At 46.6% G+C, this 26,621-nt stretch overlaps 1 protein-coding gene across 2 annotated transcripts; it reads left to right on the top strand.

Moving 5' to 3' along the window:
* The first annotated feature begins 314 nt into the window (after positions 1-314).
* Positions 315-25,614, top strand: LOC124019433. 2 transcript variants are annotated; one of them, XM_046334776.1, is made up of 17 exons: positions 316-769; positions 981-996; positions 1,167-1,283; positions 1,504-1,601; positions 1,697-1,780; positions 1,892-2,006; positions 2,118-2,293; positions 3,861-3,929; positions 4,077-4,143; positions 14,458-14,654; positions 14,731-14,778; positions 20,361-20,406; positions 20,699-20,850; positions 21,150-21,218; positions 21,325-21,376; positions 21,570-21,677; positions 22,674-25,614. In XM_046334776.1, the coding sequence occupies exons 1-17, from the start codon at positions 653-655 to the stop codon at positions 23,642-23,644; spliced, it is 2,502 nt and encodes an 833-aa protein (XP_046190732.1). In that variant the 5' UTR covers positions 316-652; the 3' UTR covers positions 23,645-25,614. The 2 variants fall into 2 exon arrangements, with proteins under 2 accessions (XP_046190733.1, XP_046190732.1); XM_046334777.1 differs by lacking the exon at positions 14,731-14,778 and having other exon boundaries at positions 315-769.
* The last annotated feature ends 1,007 nt before the right edge of the window (positions 25,615-26,621 follow it).

Below are 26,621 nucleotides of genomic sequence, written 5' to 3' on the forward strand. Positions count from 1 at the left end.
ATTACGAACACACCCATACTTCCAAATGTCTTAGAAAGTTACTGAATTACCCTAAATATAATTTGAACCAAGGTCTGTTTCAGAAAAGATGCGGTATTTATGATTAACAGAGGGGTCAGTGACTGTGCAAGGGGGACGGCAATGTTTGCCAATACACGTTTCCTTCTGGATGTAACGTTAAAAAAATAAGTATTTCTTAGCATAGCCTGACTGTTATTTCCTCATTGTTCGTTAAAAAAAATGTCAAACGGGTACACATTGTCTGAGGCAGTTGGAAAGGTGGAGCTGTACTAAACTACCCACTCACTCACTCACTCACTCACGCACTCACTCACTCACTCACTCAATGCACAACTTGATACGCATGGAACAATTATTAATGAGTCATTTTTTTACCGTTCTTATTGGGAACAGACAAAACAACATAGCACTGGAACTTATGATGTAGGCTACGTTTCCGTTTTCTTGGATTTCATTTCTTTTATTTTAATATGCAAGTAAGGCTAAACGTATTGAGTGTGGTCTGTCGTTCTGCTGTTTTTTTGCGCATTTGCGTTTTTTTGTCCCAAGGCCAAAGTTGTTCAAGCATCATTGGATACGCCGTGACTTTTTACACGTGCCTCTGTTGTGAGTAAGCTAGTGGTCACCCTTCATGATGACGAGTCGCGGGAATGGACCTGCACTTGCTGTGCTCCTGCTCCTGTTGTGCCTGCTGCAGCTCCTGTGCGCCTCCGAGGAGATAACACGCGCCAGACTAACTGTCACCGAGGTAAGGGACTAATTCATACCATCTTTGGGGCCCACCACCATGGACATAATGTAACTAATATGAAAAAGAGACATTATACTCAGACCTTATATAATGGAAATCCTGTATTGGAAATGGATTAGCCTACGTGAACCTGTCCTGCATCAAGATTCACTTCACTAACCCAGTCTCTTTTTCTTCCTCCTTTTCTTCCTCTATTTCTCCACAATAGATTCAATACCAAAATGGTAAGTGTTACTTCAGTCCATGGCCTCTATGGGATAACTCATTTTGTACACAATATGAAAAGGAACCATTTATTTGGCATTTTCAGACTTCACTCGTACACTTATTTTACTGCATATATATTGTTTTGAGTGTCCGTATGTTCTGTGTTTCTGTCTTTTTTTTCCTGTAGGTTCCAACTGGAACCCTGAGAGTCTCCCTCAGCTGAGTCTGTCCACTCTCGGGTTCTCTCCATCACAAGGCTCCTGTTTTGCCTGTGTCCATGTACGTGTCAGAATGAAAGCGGCAGGTAAGACTGTTTCCCATCCACAACCAATCTCTGTCTCTCCGCACCATCCTCATCCCCTTTAGAACTTTCTTCCATTCCATCCTCCTTCTATTTAAAGTCTCAGTCTCCCTTTCTCTGGCCTCGTGTTTGTTTCAGTCTATATCTTTCTCCCTTATCCTGACTTCCTCTCGTTCTACCTTTACTGCCACAATTCTTTAATCTGTCCTCTGTGTTCCTCCAGACTTCACTGGGACACTGACCATTAAATACCTGGAGCTGTCAACTACAACTCGCAGAACCATCTCGATAAAAAAGGGAGTCAATAATGAGACTTTACAGGTAACATTTCTTGAAATGGAACCTCTCTCCCTTTCAGTTAAAAAGGATAAGATAGATGGATAAAATAAATTCACTTTATTCATTTTTATTTTAAGTGGAGTGACCCGTTTCGATCCATCATAGTAGGAAAGACCAACATTAAGCGCTTACATCCCCATGACATTGGCCACATGATTGTGGTAAGATCTGATACTTTTATACATGCAGGCATAGATACACACACACATACAGTAGAATGGTGAAAGTGAGCTTCTGATCATGTTGCTGTGTGTGTCTCTGCTGCCTTCCAGTGGGAGTTGGTGTATGACTGTTTCCCTGCTGACGCAGGGCGAGAGGTGCATGTGTCTTTGTCCTCTAAACCACAGAGACAGCACAGGTACATCGTACAGAAGGACATCTGTCCAGGTACTAATCTCACCTTTCACCTCCATCACTTATCCCCATCCCTCACCTGTGATGTGATGAGAATGACATCATAATACTAATCATACTATGACTCTGTCTGAGGTGATGCAGATTCAGATCCAGTACCAGAGTTTGATCTGTCTGTGGATGAGCTGGCTCGATCCCTCAATGTAACAGTAGCAACTGGAGACCACATATACCAACCGGCTTTCTCATCTGATGTATACACCAGGTTGTGTTACAGACACACAGATGCAGAATGCTCCAACCTTTCTGCTCTTTCTACTGTAAGCTATTTTGCATGTGTGTATTGTGTGTGTGGGTGGGTGGGTACGTGCGTGCGTACATGTATAGAGGTGTTTTAAAAAGATGAATGTTGTTTATAACATACACTACCTGTCAAACATTTTAGAACATCTACACATTCATGAGATTTTCTTTATTTTTACTATTTTTTACATTGTAGAATAGTAGTGAAGACATCAAAACTATTAAATAACACATGGAATCATGTAGTAACCAAAAAAGTGTTAAACAAATCAAAATATATTTTATATTTGAGATTCTTCAAATAGCCACCCTTTGCCTTGATGACAGCTTTGCACACTCTTGGCATTCTCTCAACCAGATTTATGAGGTAGTCACCTGGAATGCATTTAAATTAACAAGTGTGCCTTGTTAAAAGTTCATTTGTGGAATTTCTTTGGGTTTGAGCCTTTGGTAAAATATATTTTTTTAATTGAACCTTTATTTAACTAGGCAAGTCAGTTAAGAACAAATTCTTATTTACAATGATGGCCTACACTGGCCAAACCTGGACAACGCTGGGCGAATTGTGCGCCACCCTATGGGACTCCCAATCATGGCCAGTTGTGATACAACCTGTATTCGAACCAGGGTGTCTGTAGTGACGCCTCTAGTACTGAGTTTCAGTGCCTTAGATGGCGGCGCCACTCGATATTATAGCAAGAACAACTTAAATAAGCAAAGAGAAATGACAGTCCATCATTACTAAAGGAAACCAATAAGAAGAAGAGACCTACTTGGGCCAAGAAACACTAGCAATGGACATTATACTGTCCATTGTCCTTTGGCCTGGAGTCCAAATTGGAGATTTTTGTTTCCAATCATGTCTTTCTGAGACGCGGTGTGGATAAACAGATGATCTCTGCATGTATATTTCCCACCTTCAAGCATTGAGGTGTTATGGTGTGGGGGTGCTTTGCTGGTGACACTGTCTGTGATTTATTTTGTTTAAGGCACACTTAACCAGCATGGCTACCAGAGCATTCTGCAGCGATACGCCATCCCATCTGGTTTGGGCTTAGTGGAACTATCATTTGTTTTTCAACAGGACAATGAACCAACACACCTCCAGGTTGTGTAAGGGCTATTTTCCCAAGAGGAGAGTGATGGAGTGCTGCGTCAGATGACCTGGCTTCCATAATTCCCCGACTTCATCCAAATTGAGATGGTTTTGGGATGAGTTGGACCGCAGAGTGAAGGAAAATCAGCCAACAAGTGCTCAGCATATGTGGGAACTCCTTCAAGATTGTTGGAAAAGCTTTCCAGGTGAAGCTGGTTGAAAGACTGCCAAGAGTGTGCAAAGCTGTCATCAAGGCAAAGGGTGGCTATTTGAATAATCTCAAATATGAAATATATTTGGATTAGTTTGAACACTTTTTTGGTTATAACGATTCTGTGTTATTTCATAGTTTTGTTGTCTTTATTATTCAACAATATAGAAAATAGTAAAAAGTAAAGAAAATCCTTTAAATGAGTAGGTGTTCTAAAACATTGGACCGGTAGTGTAGGTTGATAATCTGTTAATGAATATTCTGTTGTTCTCTCCAGATTGACACCAATCAGAATCGGTCAGTGACTCTCAGTTTCCCCTACCTGCTACCCTGTGTCTGTGTACAGGTAAGAAGGTCTCAGTCAGTGACATATCACAATGAGTTAACTATCAGATAATGTGCAATAGACAGTGACAGTACTGCATGGCTAAAACTACAGTCTGTCTCATGTTTGTGTCCTTGCATGTCTCTCTGCCTGTCTGTCTGTACATAGGTATATTACACACACCTAGACGCAAGGCGAACCACAGTTTGCCCGTTTGTGAATGGCTCATTAGATGGTGAGTATCTAATCTAAAATGGTGCCGGAGAAGAAGGCAGACATTTTACATGCCCCCAACCGATTGTGTTTTTTGTTAGTTTATTTGCTCTGTTTGTAACTTCTTTTGTACGTAATGTTGCCGCTACCGTGTCTTATGACCGAAATAATTTCTGGACATCAGGACTGCGATTACTCACCACGGACTGGCAGAATCCTTTTTTCCATTAACGAGCCTGTCGCGAACGATATGCTGCTTCCTCAGGAACAGGCCCAGATCCCCGTGATTTGCATGGCGAGGAGGTGGAGAAAAAGGGTCCGGAGGGCGAGCTGCCTTCTGTGAATTCGTTGGCGATCTAATAAACCCCCACTTCCATTCTGCTAGCAAACGTGCAATCTTTGGACAATAAAATAGATGACCTACGCGGAATATTGAACTGCCAACGGGACATTCAAAACTGTAATATCTTATGCTTCACGGAGACGTGGCTGAATGATGACACTATCAACATACAGCTGTCTGGTTATACGCTACACCGGCGTCTGGTAAGACAAGGGGCGGCGGACTATGTATTTTTGTAACAGCTGGTGCACAGACTAAGGAAGTCTCGAGCTATTGCTCGCCTGAGGTAGGGTGTCTCATGATAAGCTGTACACCACACTATCTACCTAGAGAGTTTATCTGCATTTTCGTAGGTGTTTACATACCACCACAGTCAGAGGCTGGCACTAAAACAGCATTGAATGAGCTGTATTCTGCCATAAGCAAACAAGAAAACACTCACCCAGAGGCGGTGCTCCTAGTAGCCGGGGACTTTAATGCAGGGAAACTTAAATCCGTTTTACCAAATTTATATCAGCATGTTAAATGTGCAACCAGAGGGGGGAAAAAAGAAAACTGGACCACCTTTACTCCACACACATACAATGCTCTCGCTCCATTTGGCAAATCTGCCCATAATTCTATCCTCACGATTCCTGCTTACAAGCAAATATTGAAGCAGGAAGCAACAGTGACTAGATCAATACAAAAAGCAGTTGCTAGGGACTCTCCTGGAAGAAGCTAGCTAGCTTACAAAGAATAACAACAACAAAAAATATCTAGTTAACAGAAGAAAGGAAGACAAAATAAGGACAAAAGAAGGACAGAAGAAAAAGGAAAAGAAAGAGGACAACAAAGTGAAACAGTCAGCACTTCTATTGCAACTTCGTATTTCGTCGTCCTAACGTAGTCTACACTGCTATCTGCCCAGCAGCTAGCCAGCTAGCAAACGTCCACCGTCTACCGAATAGCAGCACTGTAGAAACTATTACACTCAACTGAACGACTTGATTAGTGTAGTGTTAGCTAGCTACATAGTTGTCTTTGCTGTCTTCGTATCCAAGATAATTGTGTAGTTTAGAGCGTGTAGTCTTAGAGTGATTATCTTAATTTACCGAGGTTAGCTAGCCAGCTATTTGTCGTCCTTAACGTAGGAGACACTGCTAGCTAGCCAACAGCTAGCCAACGTCTACTGAATAGAACTTCCGCACTCAACAACCCGGTCGCATTCCGCTTCGCTCCACAGGTAGTATCACATTTTTCATTTCATTTCATTACAGCACAACGGTTTGATTTGTTTGATCGTAGCTAGCTACATAGCTAGCTACATAGCCGTCTGTGTATCAAAGATAATTGTGTAGTCTAGAGCGATTTTCTAGGTTAGCTAGCCAGCTATTGTCGTTCTTTTAACGCAACATAACGTAATCAACAGTGCTAGCTAGCCAGCTAGCCCCGAATAGCAGCACTGTAGAAACTACTACACTCAACGGAACGACTTGATTAGTGTAGTGTCAACAACGCAGCCACTGTCAGCTAGCCTACAAAGTCAACAACGCAGCCACTGCCAGCTAGCCTACTTCAGCAGTACTGTATCATTTTTAATAATTTTAGTCAATAAGATTCTTGCTACGTAAGCTTAACTTTCTGAACATTCGAGACGTGTAGTCCACTTGTCATTCCAATCTCCTTGCATTAGCGTAGCCTCTTCTGTAGCCTGTCAACTATGTGTCTGTCTATCCCTGTTCTCTCCTCTCTGCACAGACCATACAAACGCTCCACACCGCGTGGCCGCTGCCACCCTAATCTGGTGGTCCCAGCGCGCACGACCCACGTGGAGTTCCAGGTCTCCGGTAGCCTCTGGAACTGCCGATCTGCAGCCAACAAGGCAGAGTTCATCTCAGCCTATGCCTCCCTCCAGTCCCTCGACTTCTTGGCACTGACAGAAACATGGATCACCACAGATAACACTGCTACTCCTACTGCTCTCTCTTCGTCCGCCCACGTGTTCTCGCACACCCCGAGAGCTTCTGGTCAGCGGGGTGGTGGCATAGGGATCCTTATCTCTCCCATGTGGTCATTCTCTCTTTCTCCCCTTACCCATCTGTCTATCGCCTCCTTTGAATTTCATGCTGTCACAGTTACCAGCCCTTTCAAGCTTAACATCCTTATCATTTATCGCCCTCCAGGTCCCCTCGGAGAGTTCATCAATGAGCTTGATGCCTTGATAAGCTCCTTTCCTGAGGACGGCTCACCTCTCACAGTTCTGGGTGACTTTAACCTCCCCACGTCTACCTTTGACTCATTCCTCTCTGCCTCCTTCTTTCCACTCCTCTCCTCTTTTGACCTCACCCTCTCACCTTCCCCCCTACTCACAAGGCAGGCAATACGCTCGACCTCATCTTTACTAGATGCTGTTCTTCCACTAACCTCATTGCAACTCCCCTCCAAGTCTCCGACCACTACCTTGTATCCTTTTCCCTCTCGCTCTCATCCAACACTTCCCACACTGCCCCTACTCGGATGGTATCGCGCCGTCCCAACCTTCGAGCTCTCTCTCCCCCGCTACTCTCTCCTCTTCCATCCTATCATCTCTTCCCTCTGCTCAAACCTTCTCCAACCTATCTCCTGATTCTGCCTCCTCAACCCTCCTCTCCTCCCTTTCTGCATCCTTTGACTCTCTATGTCCCCTATCTTCCAGGCCGGCTCGGTCCTCCCCTCCCGCTCCGTGGCTTGACGACTCAATGCGAGCTCACAGAACAGGGCTCCGGAAGGCCGAGCGGAAATGGAGGAAAACTCGCCTCCCTGCGGACCTGGCATCCTTTCACTCCCTCCTCTCTACATTTTCCTCCTCTGTCTCTGCTGCTAAAGCCACTTTCTACCACTCTAAATTCCAAGCATCTGCCTCTAACCCTAGGAATTCAGAATTTCGGAGGGAAGAGATGACAGGATTGGGAGGCTCTTTGCCACATTCTCCTCCCTCCTGAATCCTCCTGACCCGAGGTCATTGGCCCCTCCCCCAGCCTAGTAAAGATGAGGTCCCTCTCTGCAGATGACTTCGTCAACCATTTTGAAAAGAAGATCGACGACATCCGATCCTCGTTTGCTAAGTCAAACAACACCGCTGGTTCTGCTCACACAGTGGTAGGGAGAGCGAGCAGGCCAGAGGCCCTACCCTGTGCTCTGACCTCTTTCTCCCTCTCTCTCCAGATGAAATCTCGCGTCTTGTGACGGATACAACCTGGCCGCCCAACAACCTGCCCGCTCGTCACCCAGTTATCCCCTCCTCTCTTCTCCAGACCATTTCCGGAGACCTTCTCCCTGGTACCTCACCTCGCTCATCAACTTATCCCTGACCGCTGGCTACGTCCCTTCCGTCTTCAAGAGAGCGAGAGTAAGATGCATCGAAGGTTGCCGATATAATGAAATTCTGAAAAAACCTACACTCGATCCCTCCGATGTCAACAACTACAGACCAGTATCCCTTCTTTCTTTTCTCTCCAAAACTCTTGAACGTGCCGTCCTTGGTCAGCTCTCCCGCTATCTCTCTCAGAATGACCTTCTTGATCCAAATCAGTCAGGTTTCAAGACTAGTCATTCAACTGAGACTGCTCTTCTCTGTATCACGGAGGCGCTCCGCACCGCTAAAGCTAACTCTCTCTCCTCTGCTCTCATCCTTCTAGACCTATCGGCTGCCTTCGATACTGTGAACCATCAGATCCTCCTCTCCACCCTCTCCGAGTTGGGCATCTCCGGCGCGGCCCACGCTTGGATTGCGTCCTACCTGACAGGTCGCTCCTACCAGGTGGCGTGGCGAGAATCTGTCTCCTCACCACGCGCTCTCACCACTGGTGTCCCCCAGGGCTCTGTTCTAGGCCCTCTCCTATTCTCGCTATACACCAAGTCACTTGGCTCTGTCATAACCTCACATGGTCTCTCCTATCATTGCTATGCAGACGACACACAATTAATCTTCTCCTTTCCCCCTTCTGATGACCAGGTGGCGAATCGCATCTCTGCATGTCTGGCAGACATATCAGTGTGGATGACGGATCACCACCTCAAGCTGAACTTCGGCAAGACGGAGCTGCTCTTCCTCCCGGGAAGGACTGCCCGTTCCATGATCTCGCCATCACGGTTGACAACTCCATTGTGTCCTCCTCCCAGAGCGCTAAGAACCTTGGCGTGATCCTGGACAACAAACTGTCGTTCTCAACTAACATCAAGGCGGTGGCCCGTTCCTGTAGGTTCATGCTCTACAACATCCGCAGAGTACGACCCTGCCTCACACAGGAAGCGGCGCAGGTCCTAATCCAGGCACTTGTCATCTCCCGTCTGGATTACTGCAACTCGCTGTTGGCTGGGCTCCCTGCCTGTGCCATTAAACCCCTACAACTCATCCAGAACGCCGCAGCCCGTCTAGTGTTCAACCTTCCCAAGTTCTCTCACGTCACCCCGCTCCTCCGCTCTCTCCACTGGCTTCCAGTTGAAGCTCGCATCCGCTACAAGACCATGGTGCTTGCCTACGGAGCTGTGAGGGGAACGGCACCTCAGTACCTCCAGGCTCTGATCAGGCCCTACACCCAAATAAGGGCACTGCGTTCATCCACCTCTGGCCTGCTCGCCTCCCTACCACTGAGGAAGTACAGTTCCCGCTCAGCTCAGTCAAAACTGTTCGCTGCTCTGGCTCCCCAATGGTGGAACAAACTCCCTCACGACGCCAGGACAGCGGAGTCAATCACCACCTTCCGGAGACACCTGAAACCCCACCTCTTTAAGGAATACCTAGGATAGGATAAAGTAATCCTTCTCACCCCCCCCCCCCTTAAAATATTTAGATGCACTATTGTAAAGTGGTTGTTCTACTGGATGTCATAAGGTGAATGCACCAATTTGTAAGTCGCTCTGGATAAGAGCGTCTGCTAAATGACTTAAATGTAAATGTAAATGTAAAAAAAGTGGTCAGATGAAGCAGATGCTAAGCTACAGGACTGTTTTGCTACCACAGACTGGAATATGTTCTGGGATTCCTCCAATGGTATTGAGTCCACCACATCAGTCATTGGCTTCATCAATAAGTGCATCGTTGACGTCGTCCCCACAATGACAGTACGTACATACCCCAACCAGAAGCCATGGATTACAGGCAACATCCGCACTGAGCTAAAGCTGCAGCTTTCAAGGTGCAGGACTCTAACCCGGAAGCTTAAGAAATACTGCTATGCCCTCCGACGACCCATCAAACAGGCAAAGCGTCAATACAGGACTAAGATCGAATCGTACTACACCTGCTCTGACGCTCATTGGATGTGACAGGGCTTGCAAACCATTATAGACTACAAAGGAAAGCACAGCAGAGAGCTGCCCAGTGATACGAGCCTACCAGGTGAGCTAAACTACTTCTATGCTCACTTCGAGGCAAATAAACACTGCTCTCCACAGCCGATGTGAGTAAGACCGTTAAACAGGTCAACATTCACAAGGCGGCAGCGACAGGTTGGATTACCAGGACGTGTACTGCGAGCATGCGCTGACCAACTGGCAAATGGCTTCTTTTATGCACGCCTCTTGGAGGGAGCGCAACACCCTGCTACACTCAACTCCCCATGAAATGTGAAAGAGGTATGTGATTGTAAGTACGGGTAAGGATGACAGAGGCAGAGAATATTACCATTTACTGGGAATATATTTCCTTAACACAGTAATGTGGGGAAAAGGGACTGGACGGAACCAAAGCAAAGAAAGTAAAAGTTGAGTCCCCTCTAATACCTTACCTGCCTACCCACTACTTCCCTAACCTTAACACCACCTGGCGCACTAACCAAAATACAGAGGGTGGTCCACCCAGGTCTTACCTAGTGTGCATAGACAGAGTACACACTACGGTATATGTATGCCCACAGGCCTCTTGCCTAAGCACTCCCAAGGGGCCTTCACCTTCTCCCCTCGGAACAAATGAAACAGAATAATACAATTTTAATAATCAAAACACAGTCCTTTTGACATAAACATACCTCAGCAGGACTGGCTACAAAATACTTTCCAAAAACTGTCTGCACAACAACCAACACAGGACATCAAAGAAGATCTCTCTCCTAACAAAGGAACACTGGCTTTTAAGGAGTTTGTAATTGGTGACAACTGTATCCCCCTTTTTTTTCACCTTTATTTAACCAGGTAGGCAAGTTGAGAACAAGTTCTCATTTACAATTGCGACCTGGCCAAGATAAAGCAAAGCAGTTCGACAGATACAACGACACAGAGTTACACATGGAGTAAAACAAACATACAGTCAATAATACAGTATAAACAAGTCTATATACAATGTGAGCAAATGAGGTGAGAAGGGAGGTAAAGGCAAAAAAGGCCATGGTGGCAAAGTAAATACAATATAGCAAGTAAAACACTGGAATGGTAGTTTTGCAATGGAAGAATGTGCAAAGTAGACATAAAAATAATGGGGTGCAAAGGAGCAAAATAAATAAATAAATTAAATACAGTTGGGAAAGAGGTAGTTGTTTGGGCTAAATTCTAGGTGGGCTATGTACAGGTGCAGTAATCTGTAAGATGCTCTGACAGTTGGTGCTTAAAGCTAGTGAGGGAGATAAGTGTTTCCAGTTTCAGAGATTTTTGCAGTTCGTTCCAGTCACTGGCAGCAGAGAATTGGAAGGAGAGACGGCCAAAGAAAGAATTGGTTTTGAGGGTGACCAGAGAGATATACCTGCTGGAGCGTGTGCTACAGGTGGGAGATGCTATGGTGACCAGCGAGCTGAGATAAGGGGGGACTTTACCTAGCAGGGTCTTGTAGATGACATGGAGCCAGTGGGTTTGGCGACGAGTATGAAGCGAGGGCCAGCCAACGAGAGCGTACAGGTCGCAATGGTGGGTAGTATATGGGGCTTTGGTGACAAAACGGATTGCACTGTGATAGACTGCATCCAATTTGTTGAGTAGGGTATTGGAGGCTATTTTGTAAATGACATCGCCAAAGTCGAGGATTGGTAGGATGGTCAGTTTTACAAGGGTATGTTTGGCAGCATGAGTGAAGGATGCTTTGTTGCGAAATAGGAAGCCAATTCTAGATTTAACTTTGGATTGGAGATGTTTGATATGGGTCTGGAAGGAGAGTTTACAGTCTAACCAGACACCTAAGTATTTGTAGTTGTCCACGTATTCTAAGTCAGAGCCGTCCAGAGTAGTGATGTTGGACAGGCGGGTAGGTGCAGGTAGCGATCGGTTGAAGAGCATGGATTTAGTTTTACTTGTATTTAAGAGCAATTGGAGGCCACGGAAGGAGAGTTGTATGGCATTGAAGCTTGCCTGGAGGGTTGTTAACACAGTGTCCAAAGAAGGGCCGGAAGTATACAGAATGGTGTCGTCTGCGTAGAGGTGGATCAGGGACTCACCAGCAGCAAGAGCGACCTCATTGATGTATACAGAGAAGAGAGTCGGTCCAAGAATTGAACCCTGTGGCACCCCCATAGAGACTGCCAGAGGTCCGGACAGCAGACCCTCCGATTTGACACACTGAACTCTATCAGAGAAGTAGTTGGTGAACCAGGCGAGGCAATCATTTGAGAAACCAAGGCTGTCGAGTCTGCCGATGAGGATGTGGTGGTTGACAGAATCGAAAGCCTTGGCCAGATCAATGAATACGGCTGCACAGTAATGTTTCTTATCGATGGCGGTTAAGATATCGTTTAGGACCTTGAGCGTGGCTGAGGTGCACCCATGACCAGCTCTGAAACCAGATTGCATAGCAGAGAAGGTATGGTTAGATTCGAAATGGTCGGTAATCTGTTTGTTGACTTGGCTTTCGAAGACCTTAGAAAGGCATGGTAGGATAGATATAGGTCTGTAGCAGTTTGGGTCAAGAGTGTCCCCCTTTGAAGAGGGGGATGACCGCAGCTGCTTTCCAATCTTTGGGAATCTCAGACGACACGAAAGAGAGGTTGAACAGGCTAGTAATAGGGGTGGCAACAATTTCGGCAGATAATTTTAGAAAGAAAGGGTCCAGATTGTCTAGCCCGGCTGATTTGTAGGGGTCCAGATTTTTCAGCTCTTTCAGAACATCAGCTGAATGGATTTGGGAGAAGGAGAAATGGGGAAGGCTTGGGCGAGTTGCTGTTGGGGGTGCAGTGCTGTTGACCGGGGTAGGAGTAGCCAGGTGGAAAGCATGGCCAGCCGTAGAAAAATGCTTATTGAAATTCTCAATTATGGTGGATTTATCAGTGGTGACAGTGTTTCCTATCTTCAGTGCAGTGGGCAGCTGGGAGGAGGTGTTCTTATTCTCCATGGACTTTACAGTGTCCCAGAACTTTTTTGAGTTAGTGTTGCAGGAAGCAAATTTCTGCTTGAAAAAGCTAGCCTTGGCTTTTCTAACTGCCTGTGTATAATGGTTTCTAGCTTCCCTGAATAGCTGCATATCACGGGGGCTGTTCGATGCTAATGCAGAACGCCATAGGATGTTTTTGTGTTGGTTAAGGGCAGTCAGGTCTGGGGAGAACCAAGGGCTATATCTGTTCCTGGTTCTGACATTTTCAACCTCTCCCTATCCGAGTCTGTAATACCAACATGTTTTAAGCAGACCACCATAGTGCCTGTGCCCAAGAACATTAAGGTAACCTGCCTAAATTACTACCGACCCGTAGCACTCATGTCTGTAGCCATGAAATGCTTTGAAAGGCTTGTCATGGCTCACTTCAACACCATTATCCCAGAAACCCTAGACCCACTCCAATTTGCATACCGCCCAACAGATCCACAGATGATGCAATCTCTATTGCACTCAATGCAACCCTTTCCCACCTTGACAAAAGGAACACCTAGATGAGAATGCTATTCATTGACTACAGCTCAGTGTTCAAAATCATAGTGCCCTCAAAGCTCACCACTAAGCTAAAGACCCTGGGACTAAACACCTCCCTCTGCAACTGGATCCTGAACTTCCGGACGGGCTGCCCCAAGGTGGTTAGGGTAGGTAACAACACATCCACCACGATGATCCTCAACACAGTGGCCCCTCAGGGGTGTGTGCTCAGTCCCCTCCTGTACTCCCTCTTCACTCATGAATGCACGGCCAGGCACAACTCCAACACCATCATTAAGTTTGGCAATGACAAACTTAATAGGGAGGACGTCAGAGACCTGGCCGTGTGGTGCCATAACAACAACTCAATGTGATCAAGACAAAGGAGATGATTGTGGACGACAGGAAAAAGAGGACTGAGCATGCCCCCATTCTCATCGACTGGGCTGCAGTGGAGCAGGTTGAGAGCTTCAAGTTCCTTGGTGTCCACATCACCAACAAACTATCAGGGTCCAAGCACACCAAGACAGTCGTTAAGGGGGCACAACAAAACCTATTCCCCCTCAGGAGACTGAAAAGATTTGGCATGGGTCCTCAGATCCTCAAAAGTTTATACAGCTGCACCATCAAGAGCATCCTGACCGGTTGCATAACTGCTCGGCCTCCGACCGCAAGGCACTACAGAGGTTAGTGCGAATGGCCCAGTACATCACTGGGGCAAATGTTCCTGCCATCCAGGACCTCTATACCAGGCGGTGTCAGAGTGTGTTCTCTCTGCTACTGCACGGCAAGCGGTACCGGAGCACCACGTCTAGGTCCAAGAGGCTTCGAAACAGCTTCTACCCCCAAGCCATGAGACTATTTGCGCACCCCCCCCCTCCCTGCACATTGACTCTGTATTGGTGCCCCCCTGTATATAGTCTCGCTATTGTTATTTTACTGCTGCTCTTTAATGACTTATTTCTTATTGAGTACACCTCTGATTTTTCATATATTGTTTGTCTCTTAGACCTGTTTGAGATGCCGTAGCTGATGATTAGCTTCAGTTTCTATGTGTGTTGTTACCTGTATATTTTCCAGTGAACCAGACCTGGGAATAGCAGGGGCTTTCTGCTGGAGCAATTATTAATATGAGTCACAGACAAACCAGCAGAAGATGCAGTCCTCACACTATCAGTAACAGTGCACTGTCTGTATTTGACCACCAGGGGGCACAGACGTGTGGCGCTCCAGTAATGTGACTCTGTATGGTGAGTTGGGTTCAAGCATGGCCTGGAGTGCCCTGTGTCCAGCTGCTTACCTGAAGCCCTCTGCCTCCCTCTGCTGGCGACACCAGAGAAACACACCACAATGCACTCCCATCCTAAACTCCACACTGGAGGACATGGAGGAGAAGGGAGATCTGGTGAGTGTTGATGATGACGGTGATGATGAAGATGATGATGATGCTGCTGCTGATATCTTCCCTCTATCCTTGACAGAAATATAATGTTTCTGCTGTGGATAAACACCCTCAGATGTGTGTGCAGGTAAGAGTGTATAAGCCAATCAAATCAAATCAATGTTATTTGTCACATGGGCCGAATGCAACAACCTTACCGTGAAATGCTTAACCAACAGTGCAGTTGAAGAAAGAGTTAAGAAAATATGTATCAAATTAACTAAAGTAAAAAATAATTAACAGTAACACAATAAAATAACATTAATGAGGCTATATACAGGGGGTACCGGTTCCGAGTCAATGTGCAGGGGTACAGGTTAGTCGAGGTAATTTGTATATATAGGTAGCGGTGAAGTGACTATGCATAGTTAATAAATAGCGAGTAGCAGCAGTGTAAAAAAACAAATGGAGGGGGGGGTCAATGTAAATAATCGGTGGGTATTTCATTAATTGTTCAGCAGTCTTATGGTGTTTGGGGGTAGAAGCTGTTAAGGTGCCTTTCGGTCCTGGACTTGGCGCTCTGGTACTGTTTGCCATGCAGTGGTGTAAAAGGGGGGGGGGGCAATGTTAATAGTCTTATGGTTTGGGGGTAGAGGCTGTTTAGAAGCCTCTTGGTATAGTTCTGGATGGCAGGAATCTTGGCTACAGTGATGTACTGGGTCGTACGCACTACCGTCTGTAGCGCCTTACGGTCAGAATGCCATCAACGGTGCAGCTGTAGAACTTTGAGGATTACATTTCCATTTACATTTAAGTCATTTAGCAGACGCTCTTATCCAGAGCGACTTACAAATTGGTGCATTCACCTTATGACATCCAGTAGAACAGTCACTTTACAATAGTGCATCTAAATCTTAAAGGGGGGGGGGGTGAGAAGGATTACTTATCCTATCCTAGGTATTCCTTAAAGAGGTGGGGTTTCAGGTGTCTCCGGAAGGTGGTGATTGACTCTGCTGTCCTGGCGTCGTGAGGGAGTTTGTTCCACCATTGGGGGGCCAGAGCAGCGAACAGTTTTGACTGGGCTGAGCGGGAACTGTACTTCCTCAGTGGTAGGGAGGCGAGCAGGCCAGAGGTGGATGAACGCAGTGCCCTTGTTTGGGTGTAGGGCCTGATCAGAGCCTGGAGGTACTGAGGTGCCGTTCCCCTCACAGCTCCGTAGGCAAGCACCATGGTCTTGTAGCGGATGCGAGCTTCAACTGGAAGCCAGTGGAGAGAGCGGAGGAGCGGGGTGACGTGAGAGAACTTGGGAAGGTTGAACACCAGACGGGCTGCGGCGTTCTGGATGAGTTGTAGGGGTTTAATGGCACAGGCAGGGAGCCCAGCCAACAGCGAGTTGCAGTAATCCAGACGGGAGATGACAAGTGCCTGGATTAGGACCTGCGCCGCTTCCTGTGTGAGGCAGGGTCATACTCTGCGGATGTTGTAGAGCATGAACCTACAGGAACAGGCCATCGCCTTGATGTTAGTTGAGAACGACAGGGTGTTGTCCAGGATCACGCCAAGGTTCTTAGCGCTCTGGGAGGAGGACACAATGGAGTTGTCAACCGTGATGGCGAGATCATGGAACGGGCAGTCCTTCCCTGGGAGGAAGAGCAGCTCCGTCTTGCCGAGGTTCAGCTTGAAGTGGTGATCCGTCATCCACACTGATATGTCTGCCAGACATGCAGAGATGCGATTCGCCACCTGGTCATCAGAAGGGGGAAAGGAGAAGATTAATTGTGTGTCGTCTGCATAGCAATGATAGGAGAGACCATGTGAGGTTATGACAGAGCCAAGTGACTTGGTGTATAGCGAGAATAGGAGAGGGCCTAGAACAGAGCCCTGGGGGACACCAGTGGTGAGAGCGCGTGGTGAGGAGACCTGTCAGGTAGGACGCAATCCAAGCGTGGGCCGCACCGGAGATGCCCAACTCGGAGAGGGTGGAGAGGAGGATCTGATGGTTCACAGTATCGAAGGCAGCCGATAGGTCTAGACGGATGAGAGCAGAGGAGAGAGAGTTAGCTTTAGCAGTGCGGAGCGCCTCCGTGATACAGAGAAGAGCAGTCTCAGTTGAATGACTAGTCTTGAAACCTGACTGATTTGGATCAAGAAGGTCATTCAGGGAGAGATAGCGGGAGAGCTGGCCAAGGACGGCACGTTCAAGAGTTTTGGAGAGAAAAGAAAGGGATACTGGTCTGTAGTTGTTGACATCGGAGGGATCGAGTGTAGGTTTTTTCAGAAGGGGTGCAACTCTCGCTCTCTTGAAGACGGAAGGGACGTAGCCAGCGGTCAGGGATGAGTTGATGAGCGAGGTGAGGTAAGGGAGAAGGTCTCCGGAAATGGTCTGGAGAAGAGAGAGGGGATAGGTTCAAGCGGGCAGGTTGTTGGGCGGCCGGCCGTCACAAGACGCGTGATTTCATCTGGAGAGAGAGGGGAGAAAGAGGTCAGAGCACAGGGTAGGGCAGTGTGAGCAGAAACAGCGGTGCCGTTTGACTTAGCAAACGAGGATCGGATGTCATCGACCTTTTCAAAATGGTTGACGAAGTCATCTGCAGAGAGGGGAGGAGGGGGGAGGAGGATTCAGGAGGAAGGAGAAGGTGGCAAAGAGCTTCCTAGGGTTAGAGGCAGATGCTTGGAATTTAGAGTGGTAGAAAATGGCTTTAGCAGCAGAGACAGAGGAGGAAAATGTAGAGAGGAGGGAGTGAAAGGATGCCAGGTCCGCAGGGAGGCGAGTTTTCCTCCATTTCCGCTCGGCTGCCCGGAGCCCTGTTCTGTGAGCTCGCAATGAGTCGTCGAGCCACGGGGCGGGAGGGAGGACCGAGCCGGCCTGGAGGATAGGGGACATAGAGAGTCAAAGGATGCAGAAAGGGAGGAGAGGAGGGTTGAGGAGGCAGAATCAGGAGATAGGTTGGAGAAGGTTTGAGCAGAGGGAAGAGATGATAGGATGGAAGAGGAGAGAGTAGCGGGGGAGAGAGAGCGAAGGTTGGGACGGCGCGATACCATCCGAGTAGGGGCAGTGTGGGAGGTGTTGGATGAGAGCGAGAGGGAAAAGGATACAAGGTAGTGGTCGGAGACTTGGAAGGGAGTTGCAATGAGGTTAGTGGAAGAACAGCATCTAGTAAAGATGAGGTCGAGCGTATTGCCTGCCTTGTGAGTAGGGGGAGGTGAGAGGGTGAGGTCAAAAGAGGAGAGGAGTGGAAAGAAGGAGGCAGAGAGGAATGAGTCAAAGGTAGACGTGGGGGAGGTTAAAGTCGCCCAGCACTGTGAGAGGTGAGCCGTCCTCAGGAAAGGAGCTTATCAAGGCATCAAGCTCATTGATGAACTCTCCGAGGGAACCTGGAGGGCGATAAATGATAAGGATGTTAAGCTTGAAAGGGCTGGTAACTGTGACAGCATGGAATTCAAAGGAGGCGATAGACAGATGGGTAAGGGGAGAAAGAGAGAATGACCACTTGGGAAAGATGAGGATCCCGGTGCCACCACCCCGCTGACCAGAAGCTCTCGGGGTGTGCGAGAACACGTGGGCGGACGAAGAGAGAGCAGTAGGAGTAGCAGTGTTGTCTGTGGTGATCCATGTTTCCGTCAGTGCCAAGAAGTCGAGGGACTGGAGGGAGGCATAGGCTGAGATGAACTCTGCCTTGTTGGCCGCAGATCGGCAGTTCCAGAGGCTACCGGAGACCTGGAACTCCACGTGGGTCGTGCGAGCTGGGACCACCAGATTAGGGTGGCCGCGGCCATGCGGTGTGGAGCGTTTGTATGGTCTGTGCAGAGAGGAGAGAACAGGGATAGACAGACACATAGTTGACAGGCTACAGAAGAGGCTACGCTAATGCAAAGGAGATTGTAATGACAAGTGGAGTACACGTCTCGAATGTTCAGAAAGTTAAGCTTACGTAGCAAGAATCTTATTGACTAAAATGATTAAAATGATACAGTACTGCTGAAGTAGGCTAGCTGGCAGTGGCTGCGTTGTTGACTTTGTAGGCTAGCTGGCAGTGGCTGCGTTGTTGACACTACACTAATCAAGTCGTTCCGTTGAGTGTAATAGTTTCTGCAGTGCTGCTATTCGGGGGTTAGCTGGCTAGCTAGCAGTGTTGTTTACGTTACGTTGCGTTAAAAGAACGACAATAGCTGGCTAGCTAACCTAGAAAATCGCTCTAGACTACACAATTATCTTTGATACAAAGACGGCTATGTAGCTAGCTATGTAGCTAGCTACAATCAAACAAATCAAACCGTTGTACTGTAATGAAATGAAATGAAAATGTGATACTACCTGTGAATGCGACCGGGTTGTTGAGTCCTATTCGGTAGACGTTGGCTAGCTGTTGGCTAGCTGTCGGCTAGCTGTTGGCTAGCTAGCAGAGTCTCCTACGTTAAGGACGACAAATAGCTGGCTAGCTAACCTCGGTAAATTAAGATAATCACTCTAAGACTACACACTCTAAACTACACAATTATCGTGGATACGAAGACAGCAAAGACAGCTATGTAGCTAGCTAACACTACACTAATCAAGTCGTTCAGTTGAGTGTAATAGTTACTACAGTGCTGCTAATCGGTGGGCGTTTGCTAGCTGGCTATTTGCCCAGCAGCTGGCTAGCTGCTGGGCAAATAGCAGTGAAGACTACGTTAAGACGACGAAATACGATAATTATGCATTAAGACGACGAAATACGATAATTATGCAATTATCTTTGATACAAAGATGGCTATGTAGCTAGCTAAGAAGAAATTGCTAAGATTGCTAAGATTAGACAAATCAAACCGTTGTACTATAATGAAATGTAATGAAAAAGTTATACTACCTGCGGAGCGAAGTGCCGATGCGAAGTGCCGATGTCTTGGGGACACAAGACAAATCTTTTCAGTCTCCTGAGGAGGATAAGGTGTTGGCATATCCTCTTCACTTCTGTCTTGGTGTGTTTGGACCATGATAGTTTGTTGGTGATGTGGACACCAAGGAACTTGAAGCTCTCAACCCGCTCCACTACAGTCCCGTCGATGTTAATGGGGGCCTTGTCGGGCCGACTTTTCCTGTTGTCCACGATCAGCTCCTTTGTCTTGCTCACATTGAGCAATATACACTATGTCATACTCTTTCCATGACATAAACTGACCAGTTGAATCCAGGTGAAAGACATGATCCCTTATTGATGTCACCTTTTAAATCCACTTCAATCAGAGTAGATGAAGGGGAGGAGACAGGTTAAAGATGAAGGGGAGGAGACAGGTTAAAGATGAAGGGGAGGAGACAGGTTAAAGATGAAGGGGAGGAGACAGGTTAAAGAAGGATTTTTAAGCTTTGAGACAATTGAGACATGGATTGTGTATGTGTGCCGTTCAGAGGGGCAATGAGCAAGACAAAAGATTCAAGTGTCTTTGAACGCAACTGTGGGAAGTACTGGAGTCCACATGGGCCAGCATTTCTGTGGAATGCTTTTGACACCTTCTCGAGTCCATGCCCCAACGAATTGACGATGTTCTGAGGGTAAAATGGCTGCAACTCAGCATTAGGAAGGTGTTCCTAATGTTTTGTACACTCAGTGTATGTCTCTTATCAACAGTTAACAGTATGACACATGACACCTGTGGATTTCAGCCACTGATGTCTCTCCCCCCCCCCCTCTCTCTCTCTCTCTCTCTCTCTCTCTCTCTCTCTCTCTCTCTCTCTCTCTCTCTTCTCTGTAGTTTTCCTTCAGAGGCAGCCATGATGTCCACTGTCCATTCCAACCAGGTGAGAGACCACAAAACCACAGTGATAGAAGTACTACACTTGATATTGTTAATATCATAAACATAATCTCTCCCTCTTTCTTCTCTCTCTCTCTCTCTCTCTCTCTCTCTCTCTCTCTCTCTCTCTCTCTCTCTCTCTCTCTCTCTCTCTCTCTCTCTCTCTCTCTCTCTCTCTCTCTCTCTCTCTCTCTCTCTCTCTCTCTCCCTCTCACCTTCTCTCGTTCTCCCTCTCTCTGCTCTCGCTCTCTCTCTCTCTCTCTCTCTCTCTCTCTATCCCTCCCTCCTTTCCTCAGGTATGTCTAAGTGGGAGGCATATGTTGGTCCTGGTTCACAAAGTCTCTGTGTCTATCTCACCTCCACTATCCCAGCATCCTTTGCTGCACAACTCTGTGTCTGGCAGGAGAAAGGATGTGTGTCCAGAGGAGCTATCTACTTAGTAAACATGGTAAGATAAGAAACTATCACCACAATATAGAGACATAATAGCCTCTATAATATGCTGTCTTGCGTGCTCCGACCTAACTGTGCTATTTTGTGATTCTTTGAGTGTTTATCTTTACTTTTTCATGTTCTCTTTATTATATATTTTGTATTTTTATTAGTTATACTAGTTTTGATTACTACGCTGTTGGGTAGAGCATGCAAGTTAAGCATTTCACTGTACTTGAACATGTCACAGTAAAACCTGAATTTAATAGACACTGCTGGTCCATGTTGTTAAGAGTGCAGTTTTCCGTTCAACAGGGTGGGGGCACCAGAGAGACACAGCTGAACCTGCCCTTATCATCCCTGACTGAGGGTCTATGTGTGCAGGTACGAACAAACTAACTATGAATTGCTTTTGTATTACGTGAACGCATCTCTAATCTTACTTTTACTTTTTCTTTATTTCAATTTCACTCTCTCTATATCTCTGAAGGTCTGGCGGTCAGATCCTGCACAGTATGGGAGGAGACTACTGTGTCCTGACTGTGAGTTCAGCCTCAGCCACACACACACACACACACACACACACACACACACACACACACACACACACACACACACACACACACACACACACACACACACACACACACACACACACACACACACACACACACACACACACACACACACACACACACACACACTTATACTAAGTATCCTCATATGCCTCCTCAGATTCCCACAGGAGATGGGGTCTCTATGCTGTTGCAGTCTTGACACTTGTGGTTACTGTGGCAATACTGGGAAGCCTCATCCGCTATGTGACCAAGAAGGGAGTCACAGGTCAGTTTTTCTTGTACTGTACATACACCTTTGTAGGCCCTTCTTGTGTCCTCAGTCATATTACATTGCATTAATATTGAGTGCCATCCTTAACCTATCTGCTCTGCCTGTGTGTCTGTCTGCTCTGTCTGTGTGTCGGTCTGTCTGTCTCACTTTATCCTTCAAACCTAGCACACTTCATTTAATCCATTGATTTAATATCCATTGATTTAAATAATTGAGAAATCAGTGAATAAATACAAATAATTTCCAATATCTTTTTTGTCTGTCTGTCTGTCTGTCTGTCTGTCTGTCTGTCTGTCTGTCTGTCTGTCTGTCTGTCTGTCTGTCTGTCTGTCTGTCTGTCTGTCTGTCTGTCTGTCTGTCTGTCTGTCTGTATTTATTTCTCTCTCAACTCCACCATACTCATATCTCCCTGTCTGTCTCTCTCTCTCTCTCTCTCTCTCTCTCTCTCTCTCTCTCTCTCTCTCTCTCTCTCTCTCTCCTTCTCGCTCTCTCTCTCTCTCCTCTCTCCTCTCTCTCTCCTTCTCTCTCTCTGTCTCTCTCTCTTCCTCTCTCTCTCTCCTTCTCTCTCTGTCTCTCTCTCTCCTCTCTCTCTCTCCTTCTCTCTCCTTCTCTCTCTCTCTTCCTCTCTCTCTCTCCTTCTCTCTCTCTGTTTCTCTCTCTCTCTCGCTCTCTCTCTCTCTTTCTCCCTCTCCGTCTCGGTCTCTGTCTCGGTTACCCTCCCACCCTCCCTCGCTCCCTCCCTCCGTCTGTCTGTCTGTCTGTCTGTCTGTCTGTCTGTCTGTCTGTCTGTCTGTCTGTCTGTCTGTCTGTCTGTCTGTCTGTCTGTCTGTCTGTCTGTCTGTCTGTCTGTCTGTCTGTCTCTCTCTCTCTCTCTCTCTCTCTCTCTCTCTCTCTCTCTCTCTCTCTCTCTCTCTCTCTCTTCCCTTGACCATCTCCTTCTTTGTATGTCTTTGTGTGTGTGTCTCTGCCACCCCCTCTCTCTCCCTGCAGGTTGGCTATTCATCCAGAGGCCTGTGTTGTTGGTGTGTTCATCAGAGCAGTCAGCCCATGTGTCTGCCGTGTGCTCTTTGGCTTCCTTCCTACAGGGGGAGTTGTGTGCTGAAGTGCGCATGGCTCTGTGGACCCAGAGCTCCATTGGGGCTTGTCCTGGAGCTGTGGAGAGGTCTTGGGCTGGGGTGGCTGAGCTGGGCCCTGTGCCCTGGCTGTATGGACAGTGGGAGGCAGTCAGAGAGGCAGGAGGCCAGGTGCTGATCGTATGGAGCGCAGTGGCTAAGGAATCCTACAAGAACTGGAGAGAAGAGAGGGAGGGAGGGGATAGGAGGGAGGTGGAAAAGACAGGATGGAGTAAAGGAGAGGAGATGCAACAAGGAGAAAGGGGAGGAGAAAAAATGGAAGAACTTGAGAAAACAAGAGTGGAACAGGAGCAAGCAGGATTGAAGAAAGGAGAGGAATGGAAAGAGGAGAGTAGGAGCAGAGAGGAGAGAGAGCCCTCCTCAGTGACAGGGCCAGTGTTCAGGGCTGCCCTGTCCTGTCTGCAGGGGGCACGACAGGGGGCAAGCAGGGTCAACGGCTTCACCATTGTCTACTTCCAGGGCCTCTGTCACAGTCGAGACATCCCCAAGGATCTCAGAGGAGTCCCACGCTACTGCCTGCCTCGGGACTTCGGAGGCCTGATACGTGAGCTGGATGGGACCGCTAGAGGGAGGAACAGTGTGATTGACAGCTGGGCCTGTTGGCCCAGACTCCTTTCCAAAACACTGGCACTTTGGTTGGCACGACGACTAACTCACAGGCTCAGAGTGTGGTTGTCACAGGAAGAGGAGGGGCTAAAACCGAAATCATCACAGGAAGTGATATCAGAGAGGACACTGAACAGGCATGTGTTGTCGCTGTCAATTAATGAGGAGAGGACAGAGCCAAGCACTTTGCAGCAGAAGGAGTTGCTTAGCGGGTCACCATAGCAATGAAGCAGGGCATCTCAGGTTTCACCTTTATACAGGAGCCAGACTTTTGTCTTGACTGTAACATGAAGCAGAGCACATGGGTGGTGTAGTGACCCAAACAGTGGAGCAGAGACACTGAGCATTTCATAGGGCTTATTACCACAGTCAAAGGGGGTATTGATAAAACTACTAAGAGAACCTACCACTTGATTTGCCTGTGGTGAAGAGTAGGTAAATATTCTCCTCTGGGCTACATCCCACATATGTCCACAGTTTATGCTTTTTATGCTGAGTGTACAGTTTGAACCTGAACCTAAAGCCACACATCAGCCTTATCTACGTGGGTATGCCTGAAAGTAAGGTTGTAACTTCCACTTAGTGTATAGAACTGGATACCCTCACCACAGGTGCTCCAGAGAAAGGATATACTTCATCATTCTCAATGTCAACAGTAGATGATCAAATCATGTGATATCTTTGCTCTGAGGGCACATACTGTTGTTTTTACCCCAAGCCTCCACTTTCCACATGACTGTCAGATCCTTTCAAGAACATTTCAAAATGTATTTGTACTGAAGTACACAGCATCAACGTGCCCCATCTTGAAACAGCTCCTGTCCATCTCTCAAACTGGTTGGCTGTAGAACTGCTTGGTTATGCACAGTGCCATAGAGGATTATGGATGCTATATTATCTATGTATGGGTATAGAGACCATTCCTACACAGCTCTATAGCAACCGGTCTATTCCAATGAGCTCCTATGGACTGTGTACTGTAACCTACTGTATATAAGAAATAGACACCTTAGTGACTCATTCTTTAGTCCAAGGATATTATAGTTTTAATTTGAATAATTTAAGACTTTGTTCTCAGAATATTTCTCTTTGCAGTATATAGTTATTATCAACATAGCATTCAACAAAGATAAAATGACGTCTGTATTAATAATTTATTTTCTCATTGCAGCTCTTATTAATTCAGATAGCCTTTTGTTCAATTAAAATGAATATTTAAGTGTTGATTTACTTAATAATGGACACACATAGTGCAGACTTAGAGCCTGTTATAGTATCAAAGCCTGACATTTATAATTTGAATATAAGAAATTAGTAGATGCTTTTATCCAAAGCAGCTTACAGTCATGTGTGCATACATTTTATGTACAGGTGGTCCCAGGAATCGAACCCCCTATCCTGGCATTGCAAGCACCATGCTTTACCAACTGAGCTACAGTTCTTTAATATTATACTACTGCTAGTAACCCCCTTCAGATTGGCAGTGAACAAATATTATTCAAATATCACCAACGACTCACATTCCATTTTCCCACCAAGTCAGTGAAGCCACGGGCTCCACCGGTAGACTGTATGCAAAGCATCTGGAGTCTTATACCATAACACAGATGTTTTCCAGCCACACTTTTCAGTAGTAGGTTGTGTTTGGAAATAAGCAGTTAACAGAGACAGAGTGGTTTTCCTTCAAGTTTAAAGGGGCAATATGTCATTACTATATATTAATTATATATACCCATTTATTCTTGAAGAATAAAACCTAATAAGGCCTCATTGAGCTTAGTTCAACTGGCATACCTCATCAGAAACCAAAATAATATTTTGCTTGTTTTACTGCACTTTTTCGAAACAAGGTTATTGTAAACATCCACTGCATAACCCCGAGCCTCAACACATGCTTTGAAGGATCGTTGTGATGTCATGGATGGTCAGCTCTTGCATCCATAGCTCTGATAGTGGTTATGTTTCTTCAGCCCCATCACTCAGGTTGTTTACTGAAACAGTGGCAGGGAAACACTGTTGTTGTTTGAACTGCAGATTGCCCCCTTTAAAATGAACTGTATTCAGAACAAATGTTTATGCGTTTACCCTATCTATCATTCTACCATTGTGTGTGGGCTTATAAGTGCCTGTTGCATACATTTTGAAATGCTATTTTGTAAAATAAAATAAATGTGTATTATTTTGTAAATATCCTTCACTTTGATATTAGCTGTTGGCCTCATAAAAATAACTTCTGCATTTATGCTTTCTATAGACAATCTTCTTCTATGTATTATCTATGGTAAGTTTGTCTTAAAGTCCATCATGCTTATCTTTCTGACAGCAGCTAAGCAAACATACATCAACATTATTCCCTCAGGCATCTGTGTGGAAAAGGTGGCTATTTAAAGCTTGTCAACATTGCAGGTGTGTGATGATAGGTTCTCTCCATTAAACTGAACTCAGAACAACCTGTAATTTCAGCCCCACTCAACCGGTTGATGTTATCAGTAAAACAAATGAGCTGACAGCCGGTTGATGTTGCGAAACAAGAAGCCAGATTTACAGGACTGATCAGATGAAAAAAATGGAAAAACTACTGTATGTATGGCATAGAGTACATACTGTACATGGCATAGCCCATCTCTAACCTGCATCTAACCATCTCATTCATACCCCGGCTTAGTCAACAAGCTAACTAATAAACAAAGTCTGTTTCAACATTTTCCAGATATGTGAAACAAACTAATGCAAAATAATAATGAAATGTGTGTGTGTGTGCCTGTGCCTGAGCCTGTGCCTGAGCCTGTGCCTGAGCCTGTGCCTGTGCCTGTGCCTGTGCCTGTGCCTGTGCCTGTGCCTGTGCCTGTGCCTGTGCCTGTGCCTGTGCCTGAGCCTGTGCCTGTGCCTGTGCCTGTGCCTGTGCCTGTGCCTGTGCCTGTGCCTGTGCCTGTGCCTGTGCCTGAGCCTGTGCCTGAGCCTGTGCCTGTGCCTGTGCCTGTGCCTGTGCCTGTGCCTGTGCCTGAGCCTGTGCCCGTGCCTGTGCCTGAGCCTGTGCCTGTGCCAATGAATTCCTGGGATCAGACCATAAAGCATGAAACAGCTGAAACCTGACAGCCTGCCCTGAGAGTGGCTATGGAACAATGACTGCCTACTTTAGGTATTTACCTCTGTTCACCTCTCATGCCAATCTCAGGTCCCTAGTTAATGGTTAAGCTCT

Source organism: Oncorhynchus gorbuscha, unplaced genomic scaffold (genome assembly GCF_021184085.1).
Source record: "Oncorhynchus gorbuscha isolate QuinsamMale2020 ecotype Even-year unplaced genomic scaffold, OgorEven_v1.0 Un_scaffold_918, whole genome shotgun sequence".
Lineage (NCBI taxonomy): Eukaryota > Metazoa > Chordata > Actinopteri > Salmoniformes > Salmonidae > Oncorhynchus > Oncorhynchus gorbuscha.

Coding starts and splice junctions, on each gene's coding strand:
- LOC124019433 (XM_046334776.1), top strand. CDS start 653: ATGATGACGAGTCGCGGGAATGGACCTGCACTTGCTGTGCTCCTGCTC. Junction 3,930..4,076: donor TACCCTGTGTCTGTGTACAG/GTAAGAAGGTCT, acceptor GTCTGTACATAG/GTATATTACACACACCTAGA. Junction 21,678..22,673: donor GACCAAGAAGGGAGTCACAG/GTCAGTTTTTCT, acceptor CTCTCCCTGCAG/GTTGGCTATTCATCCAGAGG.